Source organism: Rhynchophorus ferrugineus, unplaced genomic scaffold (genome assembly GCF_030347505.1).
Source record: "Rhynchophorus ferrugineus isolate W39M unplaced genomic scaffold, kcgeb_rfMv2 rfM1, whole genome shotgun sequence".
NCBI classification, from domain to species: domain Eukaryota; kingdom Metazoa; phylum Arthropoda; class Insecta; order Coleoptera; family Curculionidae; genus Rhynchophorus; species Rhynchophorus ferrugineus.
The window spans coordinates 30559367-30579774 of record NW_027472580.1 but is presented as its reverse complement, the minus strand read 5'-3'; the positions used below and the strand labels follow the sequence as shown (position 1 = coordinate 30579774).

The window sequence follows — 20408 nt, the reverse complement described above, 5'->3', positions numbered from 1 at the left end:
GGGGTTGTTGCCTAGCAGATAATCAATACATTATTTAGCCAAATAATATAATTGATAATTGATGCTTTTCTATCCATGTACTTATCATTCTCGTAGCTTCTACTATAGTAAATTCAAAATAGCAGTGACAAGAGTCAATATATGTCTGTCTAAAATTGTAAATTCGTTTTACAGTCAGACAATACTATCCTTGTTATTTTATTCTAGTTAAAACGAGATAGAATGCTATTAGGGAAGTTCGAACATGTAACGGAATAAGCCTACAAAAGTTGTCCGTTTGCCAAAGGTCTGAAAATTGTTGAAAATATTATAATTACGGGTTATAAACCGAAAAACGTTTTCTTAATGTTTTAATGTTTAATAAATTTGAAATCGTCCTGGTTTTTATTGAAAATATTTTTTTGCGCCTTGCAGTTGCACTGTATGTTAGTACGAACACGGTCACTAAAATATCTCAAAAAATAAAAAACAATATAACCTTAAATTCGCCAAAGAGAAACCGTGTTTATGCTAAACAGGTGACGAATCAAGCTCATTCTTGGTGTTTCAGAGATCAAATATACGAAATGTATAAAACAGAAAGTAGTTTTTTCAATCGAAACATAATTTAATACAATTATTTCAGAGAAAATTGTTAGTCTGGCTAGTATCCACAAAGATCCAACAGATATACAGCTATTTGAGAGAAGTAGACCATCCATCCATAACTTGGTGGATAATATAGGATTTAGGATTCAGATGGTGTAAAGATAACCCACGAAGGGGTTTAATGGAACTTCCAGAGATTGCTTTTAAAAGAATACCATTTTTAGAAACATAACAAAATCAAGGAAGAATTATATCAATTTATATATTTAAAAGAGAGATGAATATTTCAGAATGCTACATTGGGTTGCTCATGGCAAGATGATAATAAATATAATGTAAAGACAACAAAGGTTCGTGGAAAAAGGTAAACGTTGGAATAACTATCGATTAGGTTTTGTTAGTCATAACATAATGCATCAATGCATTATGCAAAGTCTGGATTTATGGAAAGAGGCATTGTCGAAAATAACACCTTCATGTATGAGCTCGATCATGTACATTGAAGACCTGACAAATGATAGAATTTTGAGCAAGTTTTTAATAGATTGGAAATAAACAGCTTGATTATTAACTTGACTAGTATTTCTGAAAGTGACTGTAATTGAATAAAACTTTACGAATGTTGGTTTTTGATTCAATGCTGACGATTACCAAGATACGGTGATGAAAGAGGAAACCACTGAAGGTCAGTCTACAATTAATATACTTTAATTGTATAGGATTGTATTATAGTGTGAAAGCTTTATGAGCGTGTGTGTTATTCTTCAGAATATACATGAACGTTTGGTTAATATGTAGAAGCAGAGAAATAACACTAACTGTTTTGTATATATGGCAAATACATTAAGGGGAATGCAGTGACTAAATGTAGTTTTATCAAGAAAGATGTATACGGATAGCAACAGGACAAACTAAAAAGAAATATAGTAATACCATAGTGACTTTACAAGGATACATTGCATCGAAAGAAACAAGAACCAAGGGTAAATCATAAATATGCTCTGTAATGAAAGTAAAGTACATTACTCAGATATACAATTGTCAATTAAGTGCAGAAGGCCTTCGGGGGATTCCATTACATACAAAAACGCGTCTAGAACCCTATCTATACTAGTATGGAAAAAAGCTTAATGTATATATAATAAAACAACTCTAGCCTATAAGTTATTTTGGCTGTAAAATTAATTGTAGTTTTAAGTTCTTTGATTATTAATCTATTTGATGTACTATAATGTAAATATAAATTATATTTAATAAAATTTTTGTTCAATTATTTTATTTATATTAAAATTTTGTTATATATCAGAGCTCAAAAGTACTAAAACTAAGAATAGCTGCGGCAACATTGCGACGTTTCCCGTGTCACTGCTCTTTTGAATTGACAATATGTACATTTTAAGCACCCTGAGAAAAACATCTGTTGCTTTCTCGGATCCCTTTTGCTTTGGTGGTTACGAAAATGCTACTACTTATTTGTAATATTTTAATGATATAGCAACTAAGCATATAGCAATAAAGCAACTGCAGTAGAAAGTGTTACTTGCTATGCTTTATTTAAAAAAAAACATCCCTGACTTACCGAAAGACGACGTTTTTATAGCTTAGAATATTTAGTTTCGAAATACCACCAGTTTGAATGAGAAATAGTTGTATGAGTGAATTATTTTTACATCTTACCACTGTGTAGAAAAATGAGCTGAATTTAACATTAGATATGGACAAAATACCATATGATCTAACATCTTTCTAACCGACTTCAAAAAAGGATTATGTTCGACTGTATATATTTTTTAATATATGTTCACCGATATCTCCGTTTCCGGATTATTGGACTGATTTTCAAAATTAGTTTTTTATTCGAAAGAGTGCTCTTTCGAGTGGTCCCATTGGAACCAAGTGAAGGCCTGATGGCGAAATCCGGGGAAATGGAGGGAAAACTTCAAATTTCAAAGACACCTACAAAGTTCTTACATATTTTTTTATCTATTATAATCAAATATTTGTGTATAATATTATTGAAGAACTAATGTGACGGAAGACCGGAAGTCTTTCAGTTTAAAAGCCGATCTTTTTAAGCACTAACCATATCTTATGAAAAGCCACAGAAATATTGCAGACAGCTGCTTCTATGGTGTAGGGATTAGAGCGCTCGGCTAGGGAGGTGGTGGGTTCGGTTCCAGGTGGAGGGAACGACTTTAATGTTGTTGTTCTGGTTTGGTTAGAGCATTTGTTAAATCACCTTCTCTATTCTTATTTTTCCTCATAAGGGCTGTTATATATATTTTAAAATTAAGTAACATGCATATTTAATATAATCCTCCTTTACAACAATACAATTTCTATATGAAACTCTTCCAATGTATGTCAAACTTAGGCGTATAAAATTTGTAAATAACACTAATTGCACATTAAGAATAAATTGCATTTCAAACGATATAAAATAATTCTAATATTCTAATTTACAGCAACTTCACTTAGTTGATCTTATTTTGACTGAATAATATACAAAACAAAGTAAAAAAATAAAATCTAAATTATGCATATATGTAAAATTATAATTAGAAAAGAAAGAATGCATTATGGTAGAAACTTCTATCCAATCTTTACTTGATATTTTAAATAACTTTTGTGTATTGTAAAATTAACTTGTACTAATTAATAACAGATAAAACGCTTTATGTGTGAAATCAGGTCCTACAATATGTACATTGCCTTTAAGACATTTAGTAAAATAAAACCATTGTTTGTTTAAAAATAATGATGCTTGATATCTCGAGCGAAACTGTTAGAACACAGAATGGGTTAAATATAGATTTCCCTCTAGATATATAGTTCCTTTTTTTCTGTTAAATAAATCTAGATTATCTAGAATTGCTTCAGGAGGAAACCTTTACGTAGCAAACTGAGATAAATCGACAATTTGGACTTTAGTTTGGATCGCGTTTCCATTTATAGTCATCTTGTTTTTGCGCCCTATTTGTTTACTAAATTTTCTTATCATATTCATACATATATATATATATATATATATATATATATATATATATATATATATATATATATTTTGTGTGTCTGTGTGTGTGTGTGTGTCAATGAGAAACAATGATCAAATAAGGAATGGTTTAACAAAATTATCCTTACGATTTATGAATAAGGACTGAAAACTAATTTTAGTTATCGACTCTTTGCCAAGCCGTCTTGATTACTGCTTATTTATATTTCGAGTTTTGGTAAATAAGGCTCATTTTCTCAGAAAACAAGTTTTTAATTAAATGTTTTTGTGGCGGTATATTAGTCGAATTATAAGCATCATTTGGTACCATATACAATATTTGTATACGATTTAATATTTTTCTCCTATATATTCTTGATAGGCTATTAAACGGGAGGAAAATGGTCGCCCACGCTAAGATGCCAAAAAATCCAAATCGACCTGTCTAAATTTATAAAGTAAAAAATATTAACATATAATAGCTACCTCAGAACCGCTTTTGGAAAAATGGTTATTTTATATGAAAGATAGAAAAAGTTTGAGTTCCACGTTAAAATTATTAAAAACGAATTATCCATTTTTGTTTTTCTTTATCTTGTTTTGGGGGTTTTCTGATTTTTCTACCCTCTTATCTAACAGGTCAATTGAAAAGTTCCTGGCCTACCATATTAAAACACATTTTTTTGGCAATTTTTTTTTTGTACAAGATAATTCCGTTCAAGGGTGATACACTGATTATAGCGATCATTTTCGATACCGTTTTTATAGTACGATTTGTTTTGTTTCAAAATAGGCCTAAGTTTCGGTGATTACCACTTCATACAACGAAAATCTCTTCCCAGCGAGCATTGTTTTGAGTTCTGAGAACAGGAAATAGTCGCTGGGGGCTAGATCTGGGGAGTGCGGTGGATGAGGAAGCAATTCGAAGCCCAATTCATGGAATTTTTAAATCGTTTTAACTGACTTTTAACCCGGTATATTGTCTTGGTCAAGCAGCACTTTCTTTTTCTCCAAATGTGGCCGATTTTCGGCGATTTCGTCCTTCAAACGGTCCAATAACGCTATGTAATTGTCGCTGTTGATGGTCCTTCCTTTTTCAAGGTAGTCAATGAAAATTATTCCATGCGCATCCCAAAATACAGAGGCCATAAACATGCCAGCCGACTGTTGCGTTTCCCCACGCTTTGGAGCGGGTTCATCCTGTGCAGGTCACTTGGATTGGCGATTGGATTTCGGAGTGGAATGATGGAGCCATGTTTTATCCATTGTCACCTATCGATGTAAAAACTCGGGTTTATTATGCTTGATCATCTTCAAACACTGTTCCGAATACCAATCCTTGATGGTTCATTTTCCTGGGGAAGTGTCCGAAAACTCGGCGTCAAGCCAAGTTTTTACTTTAACCGAATTTTTCCCTTCAAAAAGCAATATTTTATCAACACGCGAAATTCTTCTTTATCCATTTTTTTCACAAGAACAAAAGTTGCTTCACTCAAAATGCTATAATTCACAAACTAATAATCCGACGGCTGTCAATTTTATACACGCATCTTTTGAAGTTTAGGGCTAAAAACATATGGATTCAATTCTAGTAGCGCCATCTATGTGTCAGGCCGGGGCCTTTTCAATTACCCTGTTATCTAACTGAAATTGTGTCGCATTCTAAGCAATTTTATCATATCGACAATTGTCTTGTAATTCTGTTTGGCTAAAATTCTTTGATTTTATTTAGGTATACGATACACCCTCCTTGCATAATGGATATGTTGCTGCAATATTCCGTTGCTTTCTGTATTGAGTTGTGAAATGTTTACGAAAATACTTCACAGATCTAGGTTTTTTTATGTTTATGTTTTTAGTATGCCTAAACTGTTGACAGTTTGTACATAGAAAAATACTATTATTTTTCTTCGGTGTTTCTATTTTTATTTTAGCCTAGTAGATATTTTACGTCACAACTAGTTCGAGTAAATTTATCGCCTTTTTCACTATGGGCGCAACGGTCGCGATTTCATATCTGTGAGTCTCTACTTCGCTTTTAATATCGTCCTAACTTGTTGACGGTAATCCTCTAATAACAACTCTGTACCGCTTATTACTTTTTAATTGATTTGTGTGAAATTCAAGTTTACTGAATGGATTATCAGTTATCTCTTTATTGTGTTTCATTGAATGATATAGTTCTTTATGTTACTATAATTTAATTCGTTTCAAGTAATATTATTGTTATTATTTACAGAGCATTAAACTGTACTCACTGTACTAATTAGTGGCTACTTCTTTTATTTGTATTCTGGATGGATTAAAATTACCTATATTGCCTCCTTTAATCGGGGGAAGCAGAGGAATTCTCTCTTCTTGCTTCTTTTTTAATGTTCCCTACAATGTTTCCTTGATGGTTTCTTACTAGTGGGGAAGGTATCATCCCGGTTCTGCTTTCCCTTTTTATATTTCTTATTATTTACTTCTGCCCATTCGGGTTATTCGCCTACGATTCCGTATAACTTTTAGTATTCTTGGCGTCTCCTTGATGTTCTGTAACTGACCTTGTAAATTCATTCGCTTGTAAATGAAAACTCATCAATTAGTTCCAACAAGTTGTGGATTAATTGCAGATTTTAATTCTTTGTTGTCTTTCATAAGAGCAATTGGATCCATTTTATATGATATTTGTAATGTATTTTTATAGGAGTTCTTGTAACTCCGTAACCCCTACCTGGGAACTCCTTGAAACTGTAAACCAAAAGTTGACCGTAATATTTCTAGAGAATTATTTTTGAGAAGGGAAAGACACGTCTTGATTCTACAAAGGTTGAGACCGAACTAATCATAACTAACTAAATAATTACTAATCTGAGAAGAAAAAATCTGCTTCAAGTTCAAAACGAAATTTGCGCTTTACAAATTGAATTTGGCAATAAATTCAACGGCATAAATGTTTCAATGCATTGTTCACGTACAATGCCTGTTTTATTTAAAGGACTATAGAATCAATTTGTTTTGTTTCAATCAATCAAATTCAATATTAACAGACAACAAAATTTCAATCAACCAATGCCCGCATTGTTAAACGATATGGAGGTTTACGGTATTGGTAACAATCAATTATTCTCCGGTATAAAATTCAGATTGCAATTATATTGCTTCGTGATAATATATCATATTATTGAACTGATTTGAATTATTAATTAGCAGAAATAAAATCGGTGTTAATTGGATGAAATCATACAGGAGTTAATTGAGTTTCTACAAATTGGGGAAATATACTATTCGGAACAGTTGATATTGATATGTTGGTTTAATTATACATTATCGAATTTTATTAAAAGCACGATGATTATTAAAAACTATTATTCTAATTGTTTAGGTCTCTCTAATTGTTCATAAAATAATTCATTATAATGAATTATTTAATATCATGTATTTATTTAGTATGAATAGTAAAATCAGATTGGTAGCAAATAATTAATTGAAAAATACTTTAGAACTCTTTATTGATACCTACAATATATTTATAATGACTTAAACATATAAACAAAGTATATATCTCGGAGACCATTCGGTCCTTACTTAGTTTTTATATTAATAAATTGTGCTGTAATTTTTGTTGAATTCTATACAGTTAGAATATTATTACGATTATAACGATTTTATTTTATTTTAATGCGTATTTGTTTACTAGAATGAATTAAGCAGCGTCCCCCGAAAGCTAAAGAAAGCGAAATTAGTACAAGAAAAGAGATTAGAAAAGATTTTACAAGATGTAATAATAATGGAGGACGATACTTTAAAAAGATCTAATTTACTAATGAGAATAACTTGTATCGAATAAAAAAATATAACATTTACCATCCATCCATCCTAATGATCTAATGACTACTAATCTGAAGATGGAAAAGCGAAACAAACACAGGAAACAGAATATAATTTTATATAATATCATAGGTAGTTAATTTATTGTTTTGTAAAAATAATAATGTATTGACTGGAGATTTCTTTCAGGTTAAAATTACGATGGTCTGCAAGTTGAAGTTTCTGTTTTGAGATAGATGAGCGACATACACAAATATAATTTCTGTATTTCTTGTAATGTTATTAGATAATATCAAATCTTCATATGTTTCATGGACTTTTTATAAAAATATTTTTATAGGATATATCTTTGCTTATATGATGTACGGATTTGATGTAAATATACTTCTATATGATCTCTATTGAAATAATATCTATATAAATATGGGATTTTTCAATTTTTTTAGAATATCGCAATAATATTTTCTAAGAGAATATGACTTATTAATTTCCAATTTTTCCAACGTTTCCAAATTTAATTAGTAAACATAATTACTCTTCCAATAATTAAAGAAATATATTAAATATTCCACAGTTAAATATTAGATTAATTCATACATATTTGTCTTTTGAACGATAGTATTTAAATATTTAATAATTTTTTTGTTCTGGCCTAAAACCAGGCGGTGAAATACATGACGCATGCCTGATCGCGGAGACTTGCTTTGGAGTGACAAGTTGGACCGGGTTATGTGGGACAGCCTCCACGCTTCCCAATACATTAAACCGAAACCACCTCACAGTTGACCCCTGTGGGTCGCTACAGCTACTGTATTAAATTTGCGGATATGGCACCCGCTAACAGGGCAGCCGTTATTGGGCACGAAACTCGGCGAAAAAACAAATAGTGAAATTACCTATAGATTCGCGAACTTGGGTTAACAAACGACTGGATGCTGTCGTATCAGGGCAAAAGTTATAACTGCAGTGACGGTCGTTTCAGCCTGGAAAAGGGGAGGTTAGCGGTGACGGGGTGCTAACTAACCTTGTGCTGACTAGTTGTTTGTGGAAGGATTGAGATATGAAGTATTTCTGATAAACCATGGAGCGTTTAAGATTCTCCTTAGGAGCTTATTTTGGAAAATTTAAGCCGTTTCACCTGGTTGGGTGTAACAAAGCTGAAGTAGACTTAGATTTGTAGAGAATTACGTACCAAATTAGCAACTTGAATGCTAATTGCGGGAATGCTAACCGAACCGTCGGTCGAAATGGAGACCTAGGTACGTGACGTTATTCAGCCATAGACCTCCAGAATTTTAACCAATTGGCCATATGATAGAGCTGTTTCTGTAAACATTCTTGAAGTGTAACCCCAAGCCTGGAGGCCGTGAAGAAATCAGTATCTTCAGCGTAAAGCGCGACGAAAATGTGCTGTTTTCTGGGCAGATTTTTCGACTGAAAAGTGTTTTCCCGATCTTGATCTGGAAATAGATAAGACTTGATGAGATCAGCTTGGTCTTCTGGGGGGTTTAACCGCACGCATTTTTCGATGAAATCGTTGTGCCAGACCTTGTCGAAAGATTTGGTTAGGTCTAGAAGGAGTGTTCCAAGGTTTTTACGGAGGTCAAGAGTGTGATGGATTTATGCAGACAGACGGGTGGCCTGATGGACGTATAAATAGTGAGCGCGAAAGCCGAATAGTTTTTCAGGAATGATATTGTTTTCAATATATTGTTGTCAGAAGACTGATGGACCTGTAGTCAGATGGAGTTGATTTTTACTTTCCTAGGAATAACCGCTATATGTGTAAGAAGCAGGGGAATGTTGCAGCCTGATGATCGTATTAATTATGCTTGCCAGTTCCGCGAGCTGCTTATAGGGCAGCTATTTTAATTGGGTAAACGGTATTCGGTTGAAACCCGAAAATTTTGAAATTTGCCGATCATAATCCGTAAAGACTTTGGAGACACGAGATGGTTGAGAAGAACGGCTGGGGCGACTGGTCTTTTGATGGAGTTGGATTCGTTGATGACAATGTCATTGTCTTTAGGTTTCGTGTTTTCTGCTGGAGGGAGGCATTTCATCAGGGCCTCGTGGGTCTCTGCAATTAACTCGAAGCTTTCTTGGTCACTCACTCCTGGAAATTTCCTGGAAACTGCTGACTTCAGGGTGGGGACATTGTGCGTCTTCCCCAGGAGACATTTAGAGACATGCCAGAAAGAAGGGTGACCGTTCAGTCTTTGGTTCGTGAGATATTAGTTCCATTTAATTCCTCGCCAGGTCGCCACTTCTTTGTTCTCCCCTGACTCCCTTGCATGCTCCATTCCCCTCCCTTTTGTCTGCAACATCGAGGGTGAATCGAGCTAATCTGAATAGACCATTTTTGATACAAATTTCACGTTTAATAGGTTAATCGGGTTAATTATAGAAGCGATATACAATAAAAATAAACTAAAATTTTCAACAGTTAGAAAACAAGATGCGCTGCCAGGTACTGTTAAATGAAAATGCGCATGCGCTAAACCTAAAATTACCTTCTGATTATTAAGTTTTGCATCTTTAAACTTAAAAAACAATAATAATTTGATAAATCATAGACCAAATGATCGAAAATTTTATTCAAAATTATAAATGTCAACATTTTGTAATTGTAATTTGCTAAAGATAGAATAACATCTCTTTCTGCGATGTCGTTTAACATATTCGTTTTAAATTAAAATTTGTATTTAACAACCGCAACTCAATGTTTGCCAGAACGGAATCAATTGATTTATATGTTACAAAAAACCTTGTACACGACAGCAATTGTAAATTGATTTTACATATTCTAATTTAAAATAAAACGAATTCCTATTTGGCGTCCTCCGTTGTTCTGTGATGTACAAAACTAGTTCAAAATCCAATAATTGAATTTAAATTTGAGCCGAAGTGAAGCCCTTCAAACGATTACCGAGGGAGGTAAAAACAAAGCATTTTCATTTAACCTAAATTGTTTCGACGGCATGAACGCACTATATATCGGTTCGGTATCGATAATTAGTATCATACCGTTGTCGAGTGAGTGAGAGGGTCGACCAATACACAAATTATATCGTAAATTATTTATGGATAAGGCCGTTGGGTCAACGGCAGTTTCAAAATAGAAATATGTTGTTTTTCGTTCGAATAACTTTTTCGATTTGCTGCTGTCTAACAGCGATCGTTAGCGGTAATTTTGCCGATATTGATAGAGGATCGTTTTCTGATGGCCATCGGGACAGAAACGATTTTTCGGAAATAAGGGGAAAGTGTTCTGACATGGAGGACGGAGGCAGAATCTGCGAACTTGGAGATCGGTGCTTGATAAGGATTTGTCCGGATACAGGGTAAGTTGCCTCGTATAAAATATTATCGCTCAACAAAAAATATTGTACTAAATCGATGTATATTTTTAGTAATAGTAACACTGATAACCAAAAATGTTAATTATTTAAATAAGTTATTTATTATATCTTAAATTAATTTTTATAATCTCAAGTTGCCAGTAATTTTTCCGATGAGTATATCATACTATATTTACCAGTATACCGGAAAGTCATTACCGGATTTTTTTTCAGAAACTACATAATCTTCAAGAAAATTGAAAAATGTACTTATTAAAGTATTAGCAGTTTGAATCTGTAGATCTTGCCCATTTATCAGGCAATTTATAAATGATAAATGGCATCCCAAAAAAAAACTGTTTCTCCTTTGAGAAAAACTATGCATTGAGCCGTTTTTTAGATTCTTGGAAATTGGCGAAATGCTACTCTGCAAGCGCGTGACCCATTGATGCTAATCAATGATAGTCGGAGGGGGCAAGATCTGAGCGGATGCGATATGTCCCATTAAAAGGCTTTCAACGTTTCCTTTTCACGTTATCCTGTTGTGAATTCATTTTACCGTATCTTTGATCAGTATTAACATTTCCACTAGATTTCACCAGTTTGTAATACATCACGCAACTCTGGTAACAACAAACTTGTCTAGGAGTTTGGTCGACCAAGACAATCCATCCGGCTTTGCCAAGTTATAACCATGATATTTTACGCTTAAGGTTTTCAAAATAAATCAACTTTTCATCACCCGTCACTTGTCGTTGTAGAAGTGACTTCCGATCATACATTTGAAGCAGCATTTCACAGACTATTTTTCATTTTCCATTTGTCTGTCATTCAACTGATGTGGCACCCATTTTCCCATCTTTTGAATTTTCCCCATTGCTTATTATTCCGGAACACCTGGCATGTACAAGACTTCCTCAATACATCATAGAAAATAGATCAAAGTTTGAAATCAGAAATTACCATAATAATTTGACACCTTTACTAAATACACTTTACTACTTTAGCCAAAAGATACAAAATCACTTTCAAATTGTTATATTGTCAATATTCGTTCCCAACTTAAAATTTACTAAATTCTTAAAATTAATATCGTCTATTTTTAGTCATAAAATTACTGCAAAATATTCTACATATACATTACATATTATATTTATACAAAATCTATTTTAATATAACATTTTTCTAGCAACAAAATTTGTATTTTTCCAATGAGTAATTTTCTATTATTCTATTATTCTTGAATTTTTTTCTAAATATTTATAAAATCATTTTGCAGCAGTAAGAAGATAGGGTACATTAGGGTACAACATTAGGTACATATTTAAAATATTTAACATTAATTTTGAATAATAAAAATAATGACAATCAAAAATAATCTCTAAATATATGTTATTTATTATGTTTTAGTTTTTTTTTTCTATTATCAAGATTTGTTACCACAAGTTTACCCAATGAGTTATTTTTATTCATCCTGTTGTTTGTTCGTAGAAGATTAGATACGATGATTTCGGAAAATAGATCATCTGTTAGAATCAAACAATACGTCGTCATTTATTGTCTTCCTTCCAACACATATTAACTTACCAACAGGCCTGAACATCTCAAACTGCCTCCCAGTATTTATTAAATCTATTTTGAGAGATTATTTCTTAAATCAAGGAAAAAAATGAAAACCATCAAATGATGATCCAAAATTTTGACGTTATTATCCTATATTTTTGGTGATTTTTTTACCACAATGATGCTTTTCATATTATGATATTTATTATCAGTCCAATAATTTGGCTAACTACTTAGCCACGAAAATAAGTCTAATAATTAATGTTTTGTTTCAATATGCTTCAAAATATTGTTGTTATTACTAATTACAACAATATTCACTTAAAAATGTTTACCAAAGATACAAAAGCCCTTAGTTTTAATTAAAATAAGCAACATTTTTATAGGATTGAATCAGAGACGCATATGGAACAACTGACAGCTATCTGCAATGAAAACTTCCATCAGGAATTATCGGCGAATCGCCAGACGAATAACAGAATCGAGTCGGCTACGAATAAAAGACTACTTACCATCGGCGGATGCACGAAGAAATCGCCCACAGCATCGAGAAATAAGGCACTTCCACAGATAAATCAACGGTCAAACGAAATGTAAGTTTTTGCTCTTCGATCATATTTTCAGATAGAAATATATACATACAATTTTTGAGTAAACCGTATTAACTTTCAGAGAGACCATACTATTACGAAAATAATCAAATTTTAAAATAAAAGTTTATGGTTTATTGCTATTTGTAAATACTATATGTTAGCATAAAATAGAATTTGCAGTTTCTAAAAGTACTGATATATGCTCTAAATGTCCAAAAAGATACTTGTCATACCCTCTAATAAATAGATTTTAGTGATAGAATCTTTGTTTATTTTAACATCTTAAAATATTGAAAAAATCAAGAACAATTAAATAAAAAACAACTAGTTTTTATATATCAGGCCTATAAACTGATTTTAAAGGATTTACAACATATTTTGTTACTATGTATTAAGTCGTATTGGGTACCTTTGTAACTTACTTCATATTGAAGCTTCACTGGCAGCTACACATAGGCGAATCCGAAGAAATATTTTGCGTGGTCCAACTAATGCTGACTCTAAGACCACTTTTTTTATTGGTTTATTTGTATTTCCCTACAAAGGCATTTGATTAGCTAATTTCTATAACCTGATTGTTTGTTTCCATGATTTGTTTATGACTACATTCTTGTGTGTCTAACATTGAATACGATCACTGTTTTTCTGCCTTAATTATAATCACTATTATTTGATTATAATGTACCTTCATTCTCAAAAGTGTGGGGTATCGAATATATGTCCGGAAATAAAAAACAGTCGTCGTTTTCCTTGAAAAAAACATACCAAGATAGCTAGATTAAGGATGATGTGTAAGAATTAGCATTGCTTTTACCTAGTACGTATACAATTATTAATTAAATTTAAAAAAATCCTTTGAAACTATTTTATAGGCCTAATAAGAGGATCGGAATGGATCAGCTCAAAATTAGGTATATGACAGGAGATAACAAGTCTTGCGACAGATAGTTCCCTTATAGTTCTGTATTTTTCTCTTTTAATATATTAAAATGATGTGACCGGTGAGAGAATAAAGCACTTGAAGTCCTCCAATTGCTCTACCTGGAACCCGTTGAAGTTTACAGTTTTAGGCGATCCTTTGGTCTTTTCTATACTAATTTTCGAGCTATATGGCCTTGCAATGAGAACTATATCATGAAAAATTCAGAAGCCTCAACATCTATATCAGCCAATACAGCGCTATCGGCAACGAACTTCGGATAGGTCAAGTAGTTTGTAGCATCATATTTAATTATGCATGCATCTTTTTGTAACACCATGTTTTTAAAAACTTATATTGGAAACACCATATTGAAATTCTGTTGGGACACATCTCACTGGCGAACAACGACTCGGATCTCAAAGAATTCGACACACAATTTCGCACTTTAGAATGTTCAGAAAACATATGTTTAGAAGAAAATTTACAACGATCTATACTATACAACATATGTGATTAGAAATAGTTCATTTGTTTTAATAGTTATAATAAATTACCCATTTATCAATTACCTTTCTGGCAATATATTTAAATATGTCCTCAAGATAACAAAGAAAAGTTTTTAGCCTCACCTCGCCATAAATCAGAAATGTTAGAGACCTTCTAAGATTAAGTATCTAAAGCAATGAATATTTATAGTATTTAATACTTAATTAAGTGATATGATATAAAATGGTAATAAGTTCATAATACGTTAGTTCAGGTCAAATTTCTAAATTGTGTTTTGAAAGTATTTTCAGTCATATTCTCGTTCTTCTACTATTTTTTTGCCTTCGATGTCATTATTCAAGTCAGCACTACCATTTTCTTCTAAAAACGATCAATGTGCTCCATCCCAATCCAAAATTACACTTAACTAAGTGATATTATATAAAATGGTAATAAGTTCATAACAAGTTAGTTCAGGCCAAACTTTTAAATTGTGTTTTGAAAGTATTTTCAGTCATATTCTCGTTCTTATACTATATTTGTTGCCTTCGATGTGATGTCATTATTCAAGTCAGCACTACCATTTTCTTCAAAAAACAAACAATGTGTTCCAACTCAATCAAAAATTAAAGTTAACTAAGTGATATTATATAAAATGGTAATAAGTTCATAATAAGTTAGTTCAGGTCAAACTTTTAAATTCTGTTTTGAAAGTTTTTTCAGTCATATTCTTGTTCTTATACTATATTTTTGCCTTCGATGTCATTATTCAAGTCAGCACTACCATTTTCTTAAAAAAACTATCAATGTGTTCCACCTCAATTAAAAATTAAAGTTAACTAAGTGATATTATATAAAATGGTAATAAGTTCATAATATGTTAGTTCAGGTCAAACTTTTAAATTGTGTTTTGAAAGTGTTTTCAGTCATATTCTCGTTCTTATACTATATTTTTGCCCTCGATGTCATTATTCAAGTCAGCACTACCATATTCTTATAAAAACAATCAATGTGTTCCATCTCAATCAAAAATTAAAGTTAACTAAGTGATATTGTAAAAAATGGTAATAAGTTCATAATAAGTTAGTTCAGGTAAAATTTTTAAATTGTATTTTGAAAGTGTTTTCAGTCATATTCTTGTTCTTCTACTATATTTTTGCCTTCGATGTCATTATTCAAGTCAGCACTGCCATTTTCTTATAAAAACAATCAATGTGTTCCATTTCAATCAAAAATTAAAATTAACTAAGTGATATTATATAAAATGGTAATAAGTTCATAATAAGTTAGTTCAGCTCAAACTTTTAAATTGTGTTTTCAGTCATAATCTCGTTCTTCTACTATATTTGTTGCCTTGGACGTCATTATTCAAGTCAGCACTACCATTTCCTTTAAAAAACAATCAATGTGTTTCATCTCAATCAAAAATTAAAGTTAACTAAGTGATATTGTAAAAAATGGTAATAAGTTCATAATAAGTTAGTTCAGGTAAAATTTTTAAATTGTGTTTTGAAAGTGTTTTCAGTCATATTCTTGTTCTTCTACTATATTTGTTGCCTTCGGTGTCATTATTCAAGTCAGCACTACCATTTCTTTTTAAAAACAATCAATGTGTTCCATCTCAAGCAAAAATAAATGTTGAAAAAAAATTATTTTGATGCAAAATCGCCAACACTTCAAACTTACGTTAATGACAGTTATTATCAGTTCTTAAAGCCCAATCCTATGATATGACTTTAAATTGGAATTTAAGTCACTCCATTAATATATAACATATAAGACATTTCACAAGACATTTCATTTCAGCAAGATATTATTTTAATTCTATTAAGTGTATAATGTTAAAAAATGAAGCAAAAAAAATATTTTATGTCGATAAAAATCAAATTCAACCAATGTTTTCGAAACCTCTTACTCCCATTAGACTAGAATTTTTATTTATATGATTACAGTTTACTTTTGTCTACTTCAAGTATATTTTTAACCAGTTGTGCCGTTTCTTGTCCACAGCCAACTGATAAACTAATGCCAGAACCTCCATGACCATAATTATGAACGATCTTCACCAATTTCCCGTCTTTGGTTTTCCAAAATTCTTGTTCGATTCTGACTTTAGTCCTATAGGGTCTAAGGCCGACGAAATCGCCCACCACCTCGGTATTTTTCAGGCTAGGAACCAATTTCTCAAGATGACCTTCAAATCGTTTTTTATCACTTTCATTCAGTGTAACATCGAAGCTCTTTTGTTTCGTTCCACCTACAAAATACACGAATTTCGAAATTTCGTCACATGAAATGTATCATATACATACCCAATACAACAGACTCGAAATTTGGAATTATATAACACGAATCCTCCTTTTCGTAGTCTATCAAATAACATGTGTACTGCCAAGGAGCTTTCACACGTCGAATTTGTCCTCTAATAGGTGTCAACAAAGAATCTTGCAACATTTCTTTTGCGCCAAGTCCGGTGCAGTTTACAATTACATCAAAATTGCTTAGTTCATCAAAACTATCTATTCTTCTTTGGACTGTTTTACCACCATTATCAAAAAAATGTTTCTGAAATAATAGCATGTAAATAATTAAAAATAACCTCAATGCCATTAATAGATATTTTCATTTGCATACAAATTTTATCAGACATTAAAAATAACCCTATTTATATAATAATAATTAACAAACATATTGCCAATTTGTAAAGGATCTTGACAAAAGATTGCATTTGTTTAGATTATGTAGAGTAATCTGTAATATACACAATACATAATAGCTCAGAAACCAATTGAAGCATGTAACTTGGTGCTCAGGTAAGCTTTTAAATTTGGAGATTGGACCACCTCTTTTGTCGAATATCATATAATTTAGTAGAGAAGGGCCTTTTTCTATGAATCTAATGAATAAGCTATTAAACAAGGGGCCAACAACCGTACACTTTCATAATGTTCAGACCATGAGTTCTATAAAAACCATTGCTCAACGTCTGCCAATTCTAGGTTGAAATCAATTACCGTAAATCCAATAGTTTTACACGCATTGAAAGAAATAACTTTTATATATAAATGTATATAAACATATACGTTTTAAACTATATACGGGCGTGATATACAACACTAGGTATAAATATATAAAAGTTAAGACAAAATATGATCAACATAATATGACTAAACATAATATGATCTTATAATTTATAATATTGCAACAAAATTACAGATGGTAATGCTACAGTTGTTCATTTATTGCAAAATACTGTAAATATTTAAATTTACAACATATACTTTTAAAATTAGATTTTCTTTGTTGTGTATGTTAATTCTATAAATGCGATATAGTGAATACCAATAAAAAATTAAAATACCAAGTCAAATGATGAACTAACGTTATGATCCTCTACGTACCATCAAATATGGTAAAAACCTCCGTGCTTCCCACGTAAATGATATAAAAGAAAAGCCAAACTTAAATTGTCTGCCTAATTGTTTATTGAAGCTTTCCAGATGATTTGGTGTTAACTTGCTGTATCCAAGGGTTATTGGTAACCAAATTGGCAGTTCATCGTCCCCTCCTTCAACCAAATTAATTACTGGTATTAGACTAATACCCGCTTCTTTTGCTTTTCCTGAAATATAACATTATTACATTACGAAACTATTAAGATGAATGTGATGAAAAGAATAAGAGGCAAAGGAGATATTTGAACCTAGTATTCGGCAAAAAATCGTAGTCTTAGCTTTATAACATATTTCGAATATCCTAGTATGGCTGAGGTATATAGCAAGCCATACTCCTAGGTTTATGGAAAGGTACATAGAACATTTTAGATAAAGAGGTAGCGTCTTACTCAACCAAGAGTTATTGAGTTTTTAAATTAAATATTATAGAAACCATACAAGAAGTTACAGCAATTTTTGTCATTCTTTCGGAAGAAACTAATGTAAATACCACCCAAAGGATTTATGTGAGCGTGAGAATCGGATTGCTTATTGATTCGTGTTAAAATGAGCCAATATCTAAATAGGTTGAAGAATTCCTTTAAAATATTGAGATATATAGTCATATTTAATTGGACGACTTCGCTGCCAGACAAACCATCTATAATTAAATAATACTTGACTGAACTTTTATCAGAAAAATGACAAAAAGGCGTCGATCTGAACGGTACATATCTGATTCACAAGTGTTCTTACAAATTATACAAATAAATGTACACAAATAGATTCTTGGCTTTGAAGAACACGACTAAAAATACATTATTTTTCACCAACCGATTGCATATCTATAAAATATTTGAAAAGGGCATTTTTTATGAAGTTGTGTATTTATATATGCCAAACATCATAACAGTTACATATAAACATAAATTAATATTATATATGAGCTTACCTTCCCTCCATAACTGTATAAGGTAATTATATGTCCCCAAACCAAATTTCATCAAATCCTCTGGTTTAGTATCGCCCAACAAATATGGCTCCCACAAGCCAGCAGCGACATCACTAGTTGTATCCGGAGTAAATTTTTCTGCAAATATCGTAACTGTAACTTTATCCCCTAGCAGCTTCTGTATTTCTACAGCAGACGCAACTCCCATACAACCACCACCTATAATAGCGATATTATACATAGTTCAATGTGACACAATAATCACAAACGTTGCGTTTAGTTTTGGCGACTAAATAATAATATTTTTATACATGAATGTTTACTCGACACTTAGCAGTGGCTTACTGATAACGACACTCAAGTCTAAAGATTATAACAAAATAAACTGTTCATATGTAAATCATTTAACATATCTTTTAAATTAATTACATTGATAATGAGTATAGTATGATCTATATATATATATATATATATATATATATATATATATATATATATATATATATATATATATATATGTATATATATATGTATATATGTATATATATATATGTATATATATATATATATATATATATATGTATATATGTATATATATGTATATATATATATATATATATATATATTATTTTATTACGTTAATTACCACGTACTAACTTCGATTAGCTTAATCTGCCGAAGATAGCACGTTCTAGTTTGAAAGATACAAATAATTCTCGTATATTTTTATATTCTAGAACATTTAAATATTAAAAGTTATTTCTTGAAATTCTATTATTGCAAGACTTTGTGGAAAGTGACTTCATACAAAGAACTTCAGAGTTTCAAGACCTCAAAAGTGACGAACTTAAGAAAGACAGAAATCGACCGGGTCAGCAGGACTATTGTACGATATGTCAAATACAAAAAGATCTTGTGAAATCATTAAATTTTGATCATTCCCAGGAGTTTGGAAACAACTGAAGTAATTATTCTCCTTAAAGGTTACGCCAAATCGAAAAAGATTATTTGCAAACAAAAACGTCACTATATTACCACGGTATTGATGATGTCGAGGTAATAGCCGAGGATCAGAAGACTATGTTGCATTAAGAATCGTTAATCAAACGAAACTATTAATGGAGAAAGTTAGCGTTATTAACAATTAACAATTTATTACATTCTGACAATCGTTGTCATGAAAACGTTTGCCACTTATCTATAGCGATATAAAAAGCGATTACCTCTAAATATTTTACTTAATTTAAAGGAATCAAAATATGAATATACATTTCCGAGTTCGATAATGGTTAATAACATTCTTAGACAATAATAGTCAATGGCAATGACAAAGAATCATAACAGTCAACAATAACAGACAACAAACAATAGCGCCAATTCATAACATGCTACTGAGTCTGATCATGTAATAAGCATATTTGAAAAAACCAAAGACAAAAACCAAAATTTTTGCGATTATAAAACACTATTATTGTTTATTTACGAAGAATTAAACATATTATGAAAATGATAAATGAACAAATAATAATATAGATAAAGATAGAATAGAAGACATAATGAAATTAAAGAAAGCAAACTTGAAAGAAACAAACTCACCATTTAATTAAACTTCGGTTGGGCAGTACAAAATACTGTAAAATCAACACAACAAAAAGGTAATGCTTCCAAAACTGCCTCTTACTCATATTATAACAATGTAACTATATAGCAAATTTTCAACCCAA

General features: G+C 31.3%; 2 protein-coding genes and 1 long non-coding RNA gene across 11 annotated transcripts in view; 1 reads left to right on the top strand and 2 right to left on the bottom strand.

Annotated features, from left to right (window-relative positions):
• Positions 1–9795: 9795 nt before the first annotated feature.
• prom (prominin) overlaps positions 9796–20408 on the top strand; it is a 121972-nt gene continuing 111359 nt past the window's right edge. For all 9 annotated transcript variants that reach the window (XR_013008494.1, XR_013008493.1, XR_013008492.1 and 6 more), the window contains exons 1-2: positions 9796–10737; positions 12684–12890. Coding sequence is in view for 6 of the 9 variants with exons in the window: in XM_076419319.1 (XP_076275434.1) it covers positions 10520–10737; positions 12684–12890 (425 nt within the window). In the remaining 3 variants the exon portion in view is untranslated. The remainder of the gene's footprint in view (positions 10738–12683; positions 12891–20408) is intronic.
• On the bottom strand, positions 13008–13900 carry LOC143206689 (uncharacterized). Its single transcript, XR_013008501.1, has 2 exons — positions 13705–13900; positions 13008–13639 (listed from the first exon to the last, which is right to left on the bottom strand). It is a non-coding gene; the product is annotated as an uncharacterized LOC143206689 (long non-coding RNA).
• On the bottom strand, positions 16195–19049 carry Daao2 (D-amino acid oxidase 2). The gene is made up of 4 exons (XM_076419331.1): positions 18685–19049; positions 17700–17920; positions 16611–16863; positions 16195–16555 (listed from the first exon to the last, which is right to left on the bottom strand). The coding sequence occupies exons 1-4, from the start codon at positions 18923–18925 to the stop codon at positions 16245–16247; spliced, it is 1026 nt and encodes a 341-aa protein (XP_076275446.1). The 5' UTR covers positions 18926–19049; the 3' UTR covers positions 16195–16244.

Bases quoted from the DNA above. Each gene is read 5' to 3' on its own strand.
- Daao2 (XM_076419331.1), bottom strand. From the start codon at position 18,925: ATGTATAATATCGCTATTATAGGTGGTGGTTGTATGGGAGTTGCGTCT. The intron at 16,864-17,699 runs GTACGTAGAGGA...CTATTATTTCAG, and splicing joins GGTTTTTACCATATTTGATG to AAACATTTTTTTGATAATGG. The intron at 16,556-16,610 runs GTATGTATATGA...TGTATTTTGTAG, and splicing joins TTTCGAGTCTGTTGTATTGG to GTGGAACGAAACAAAAGAGC.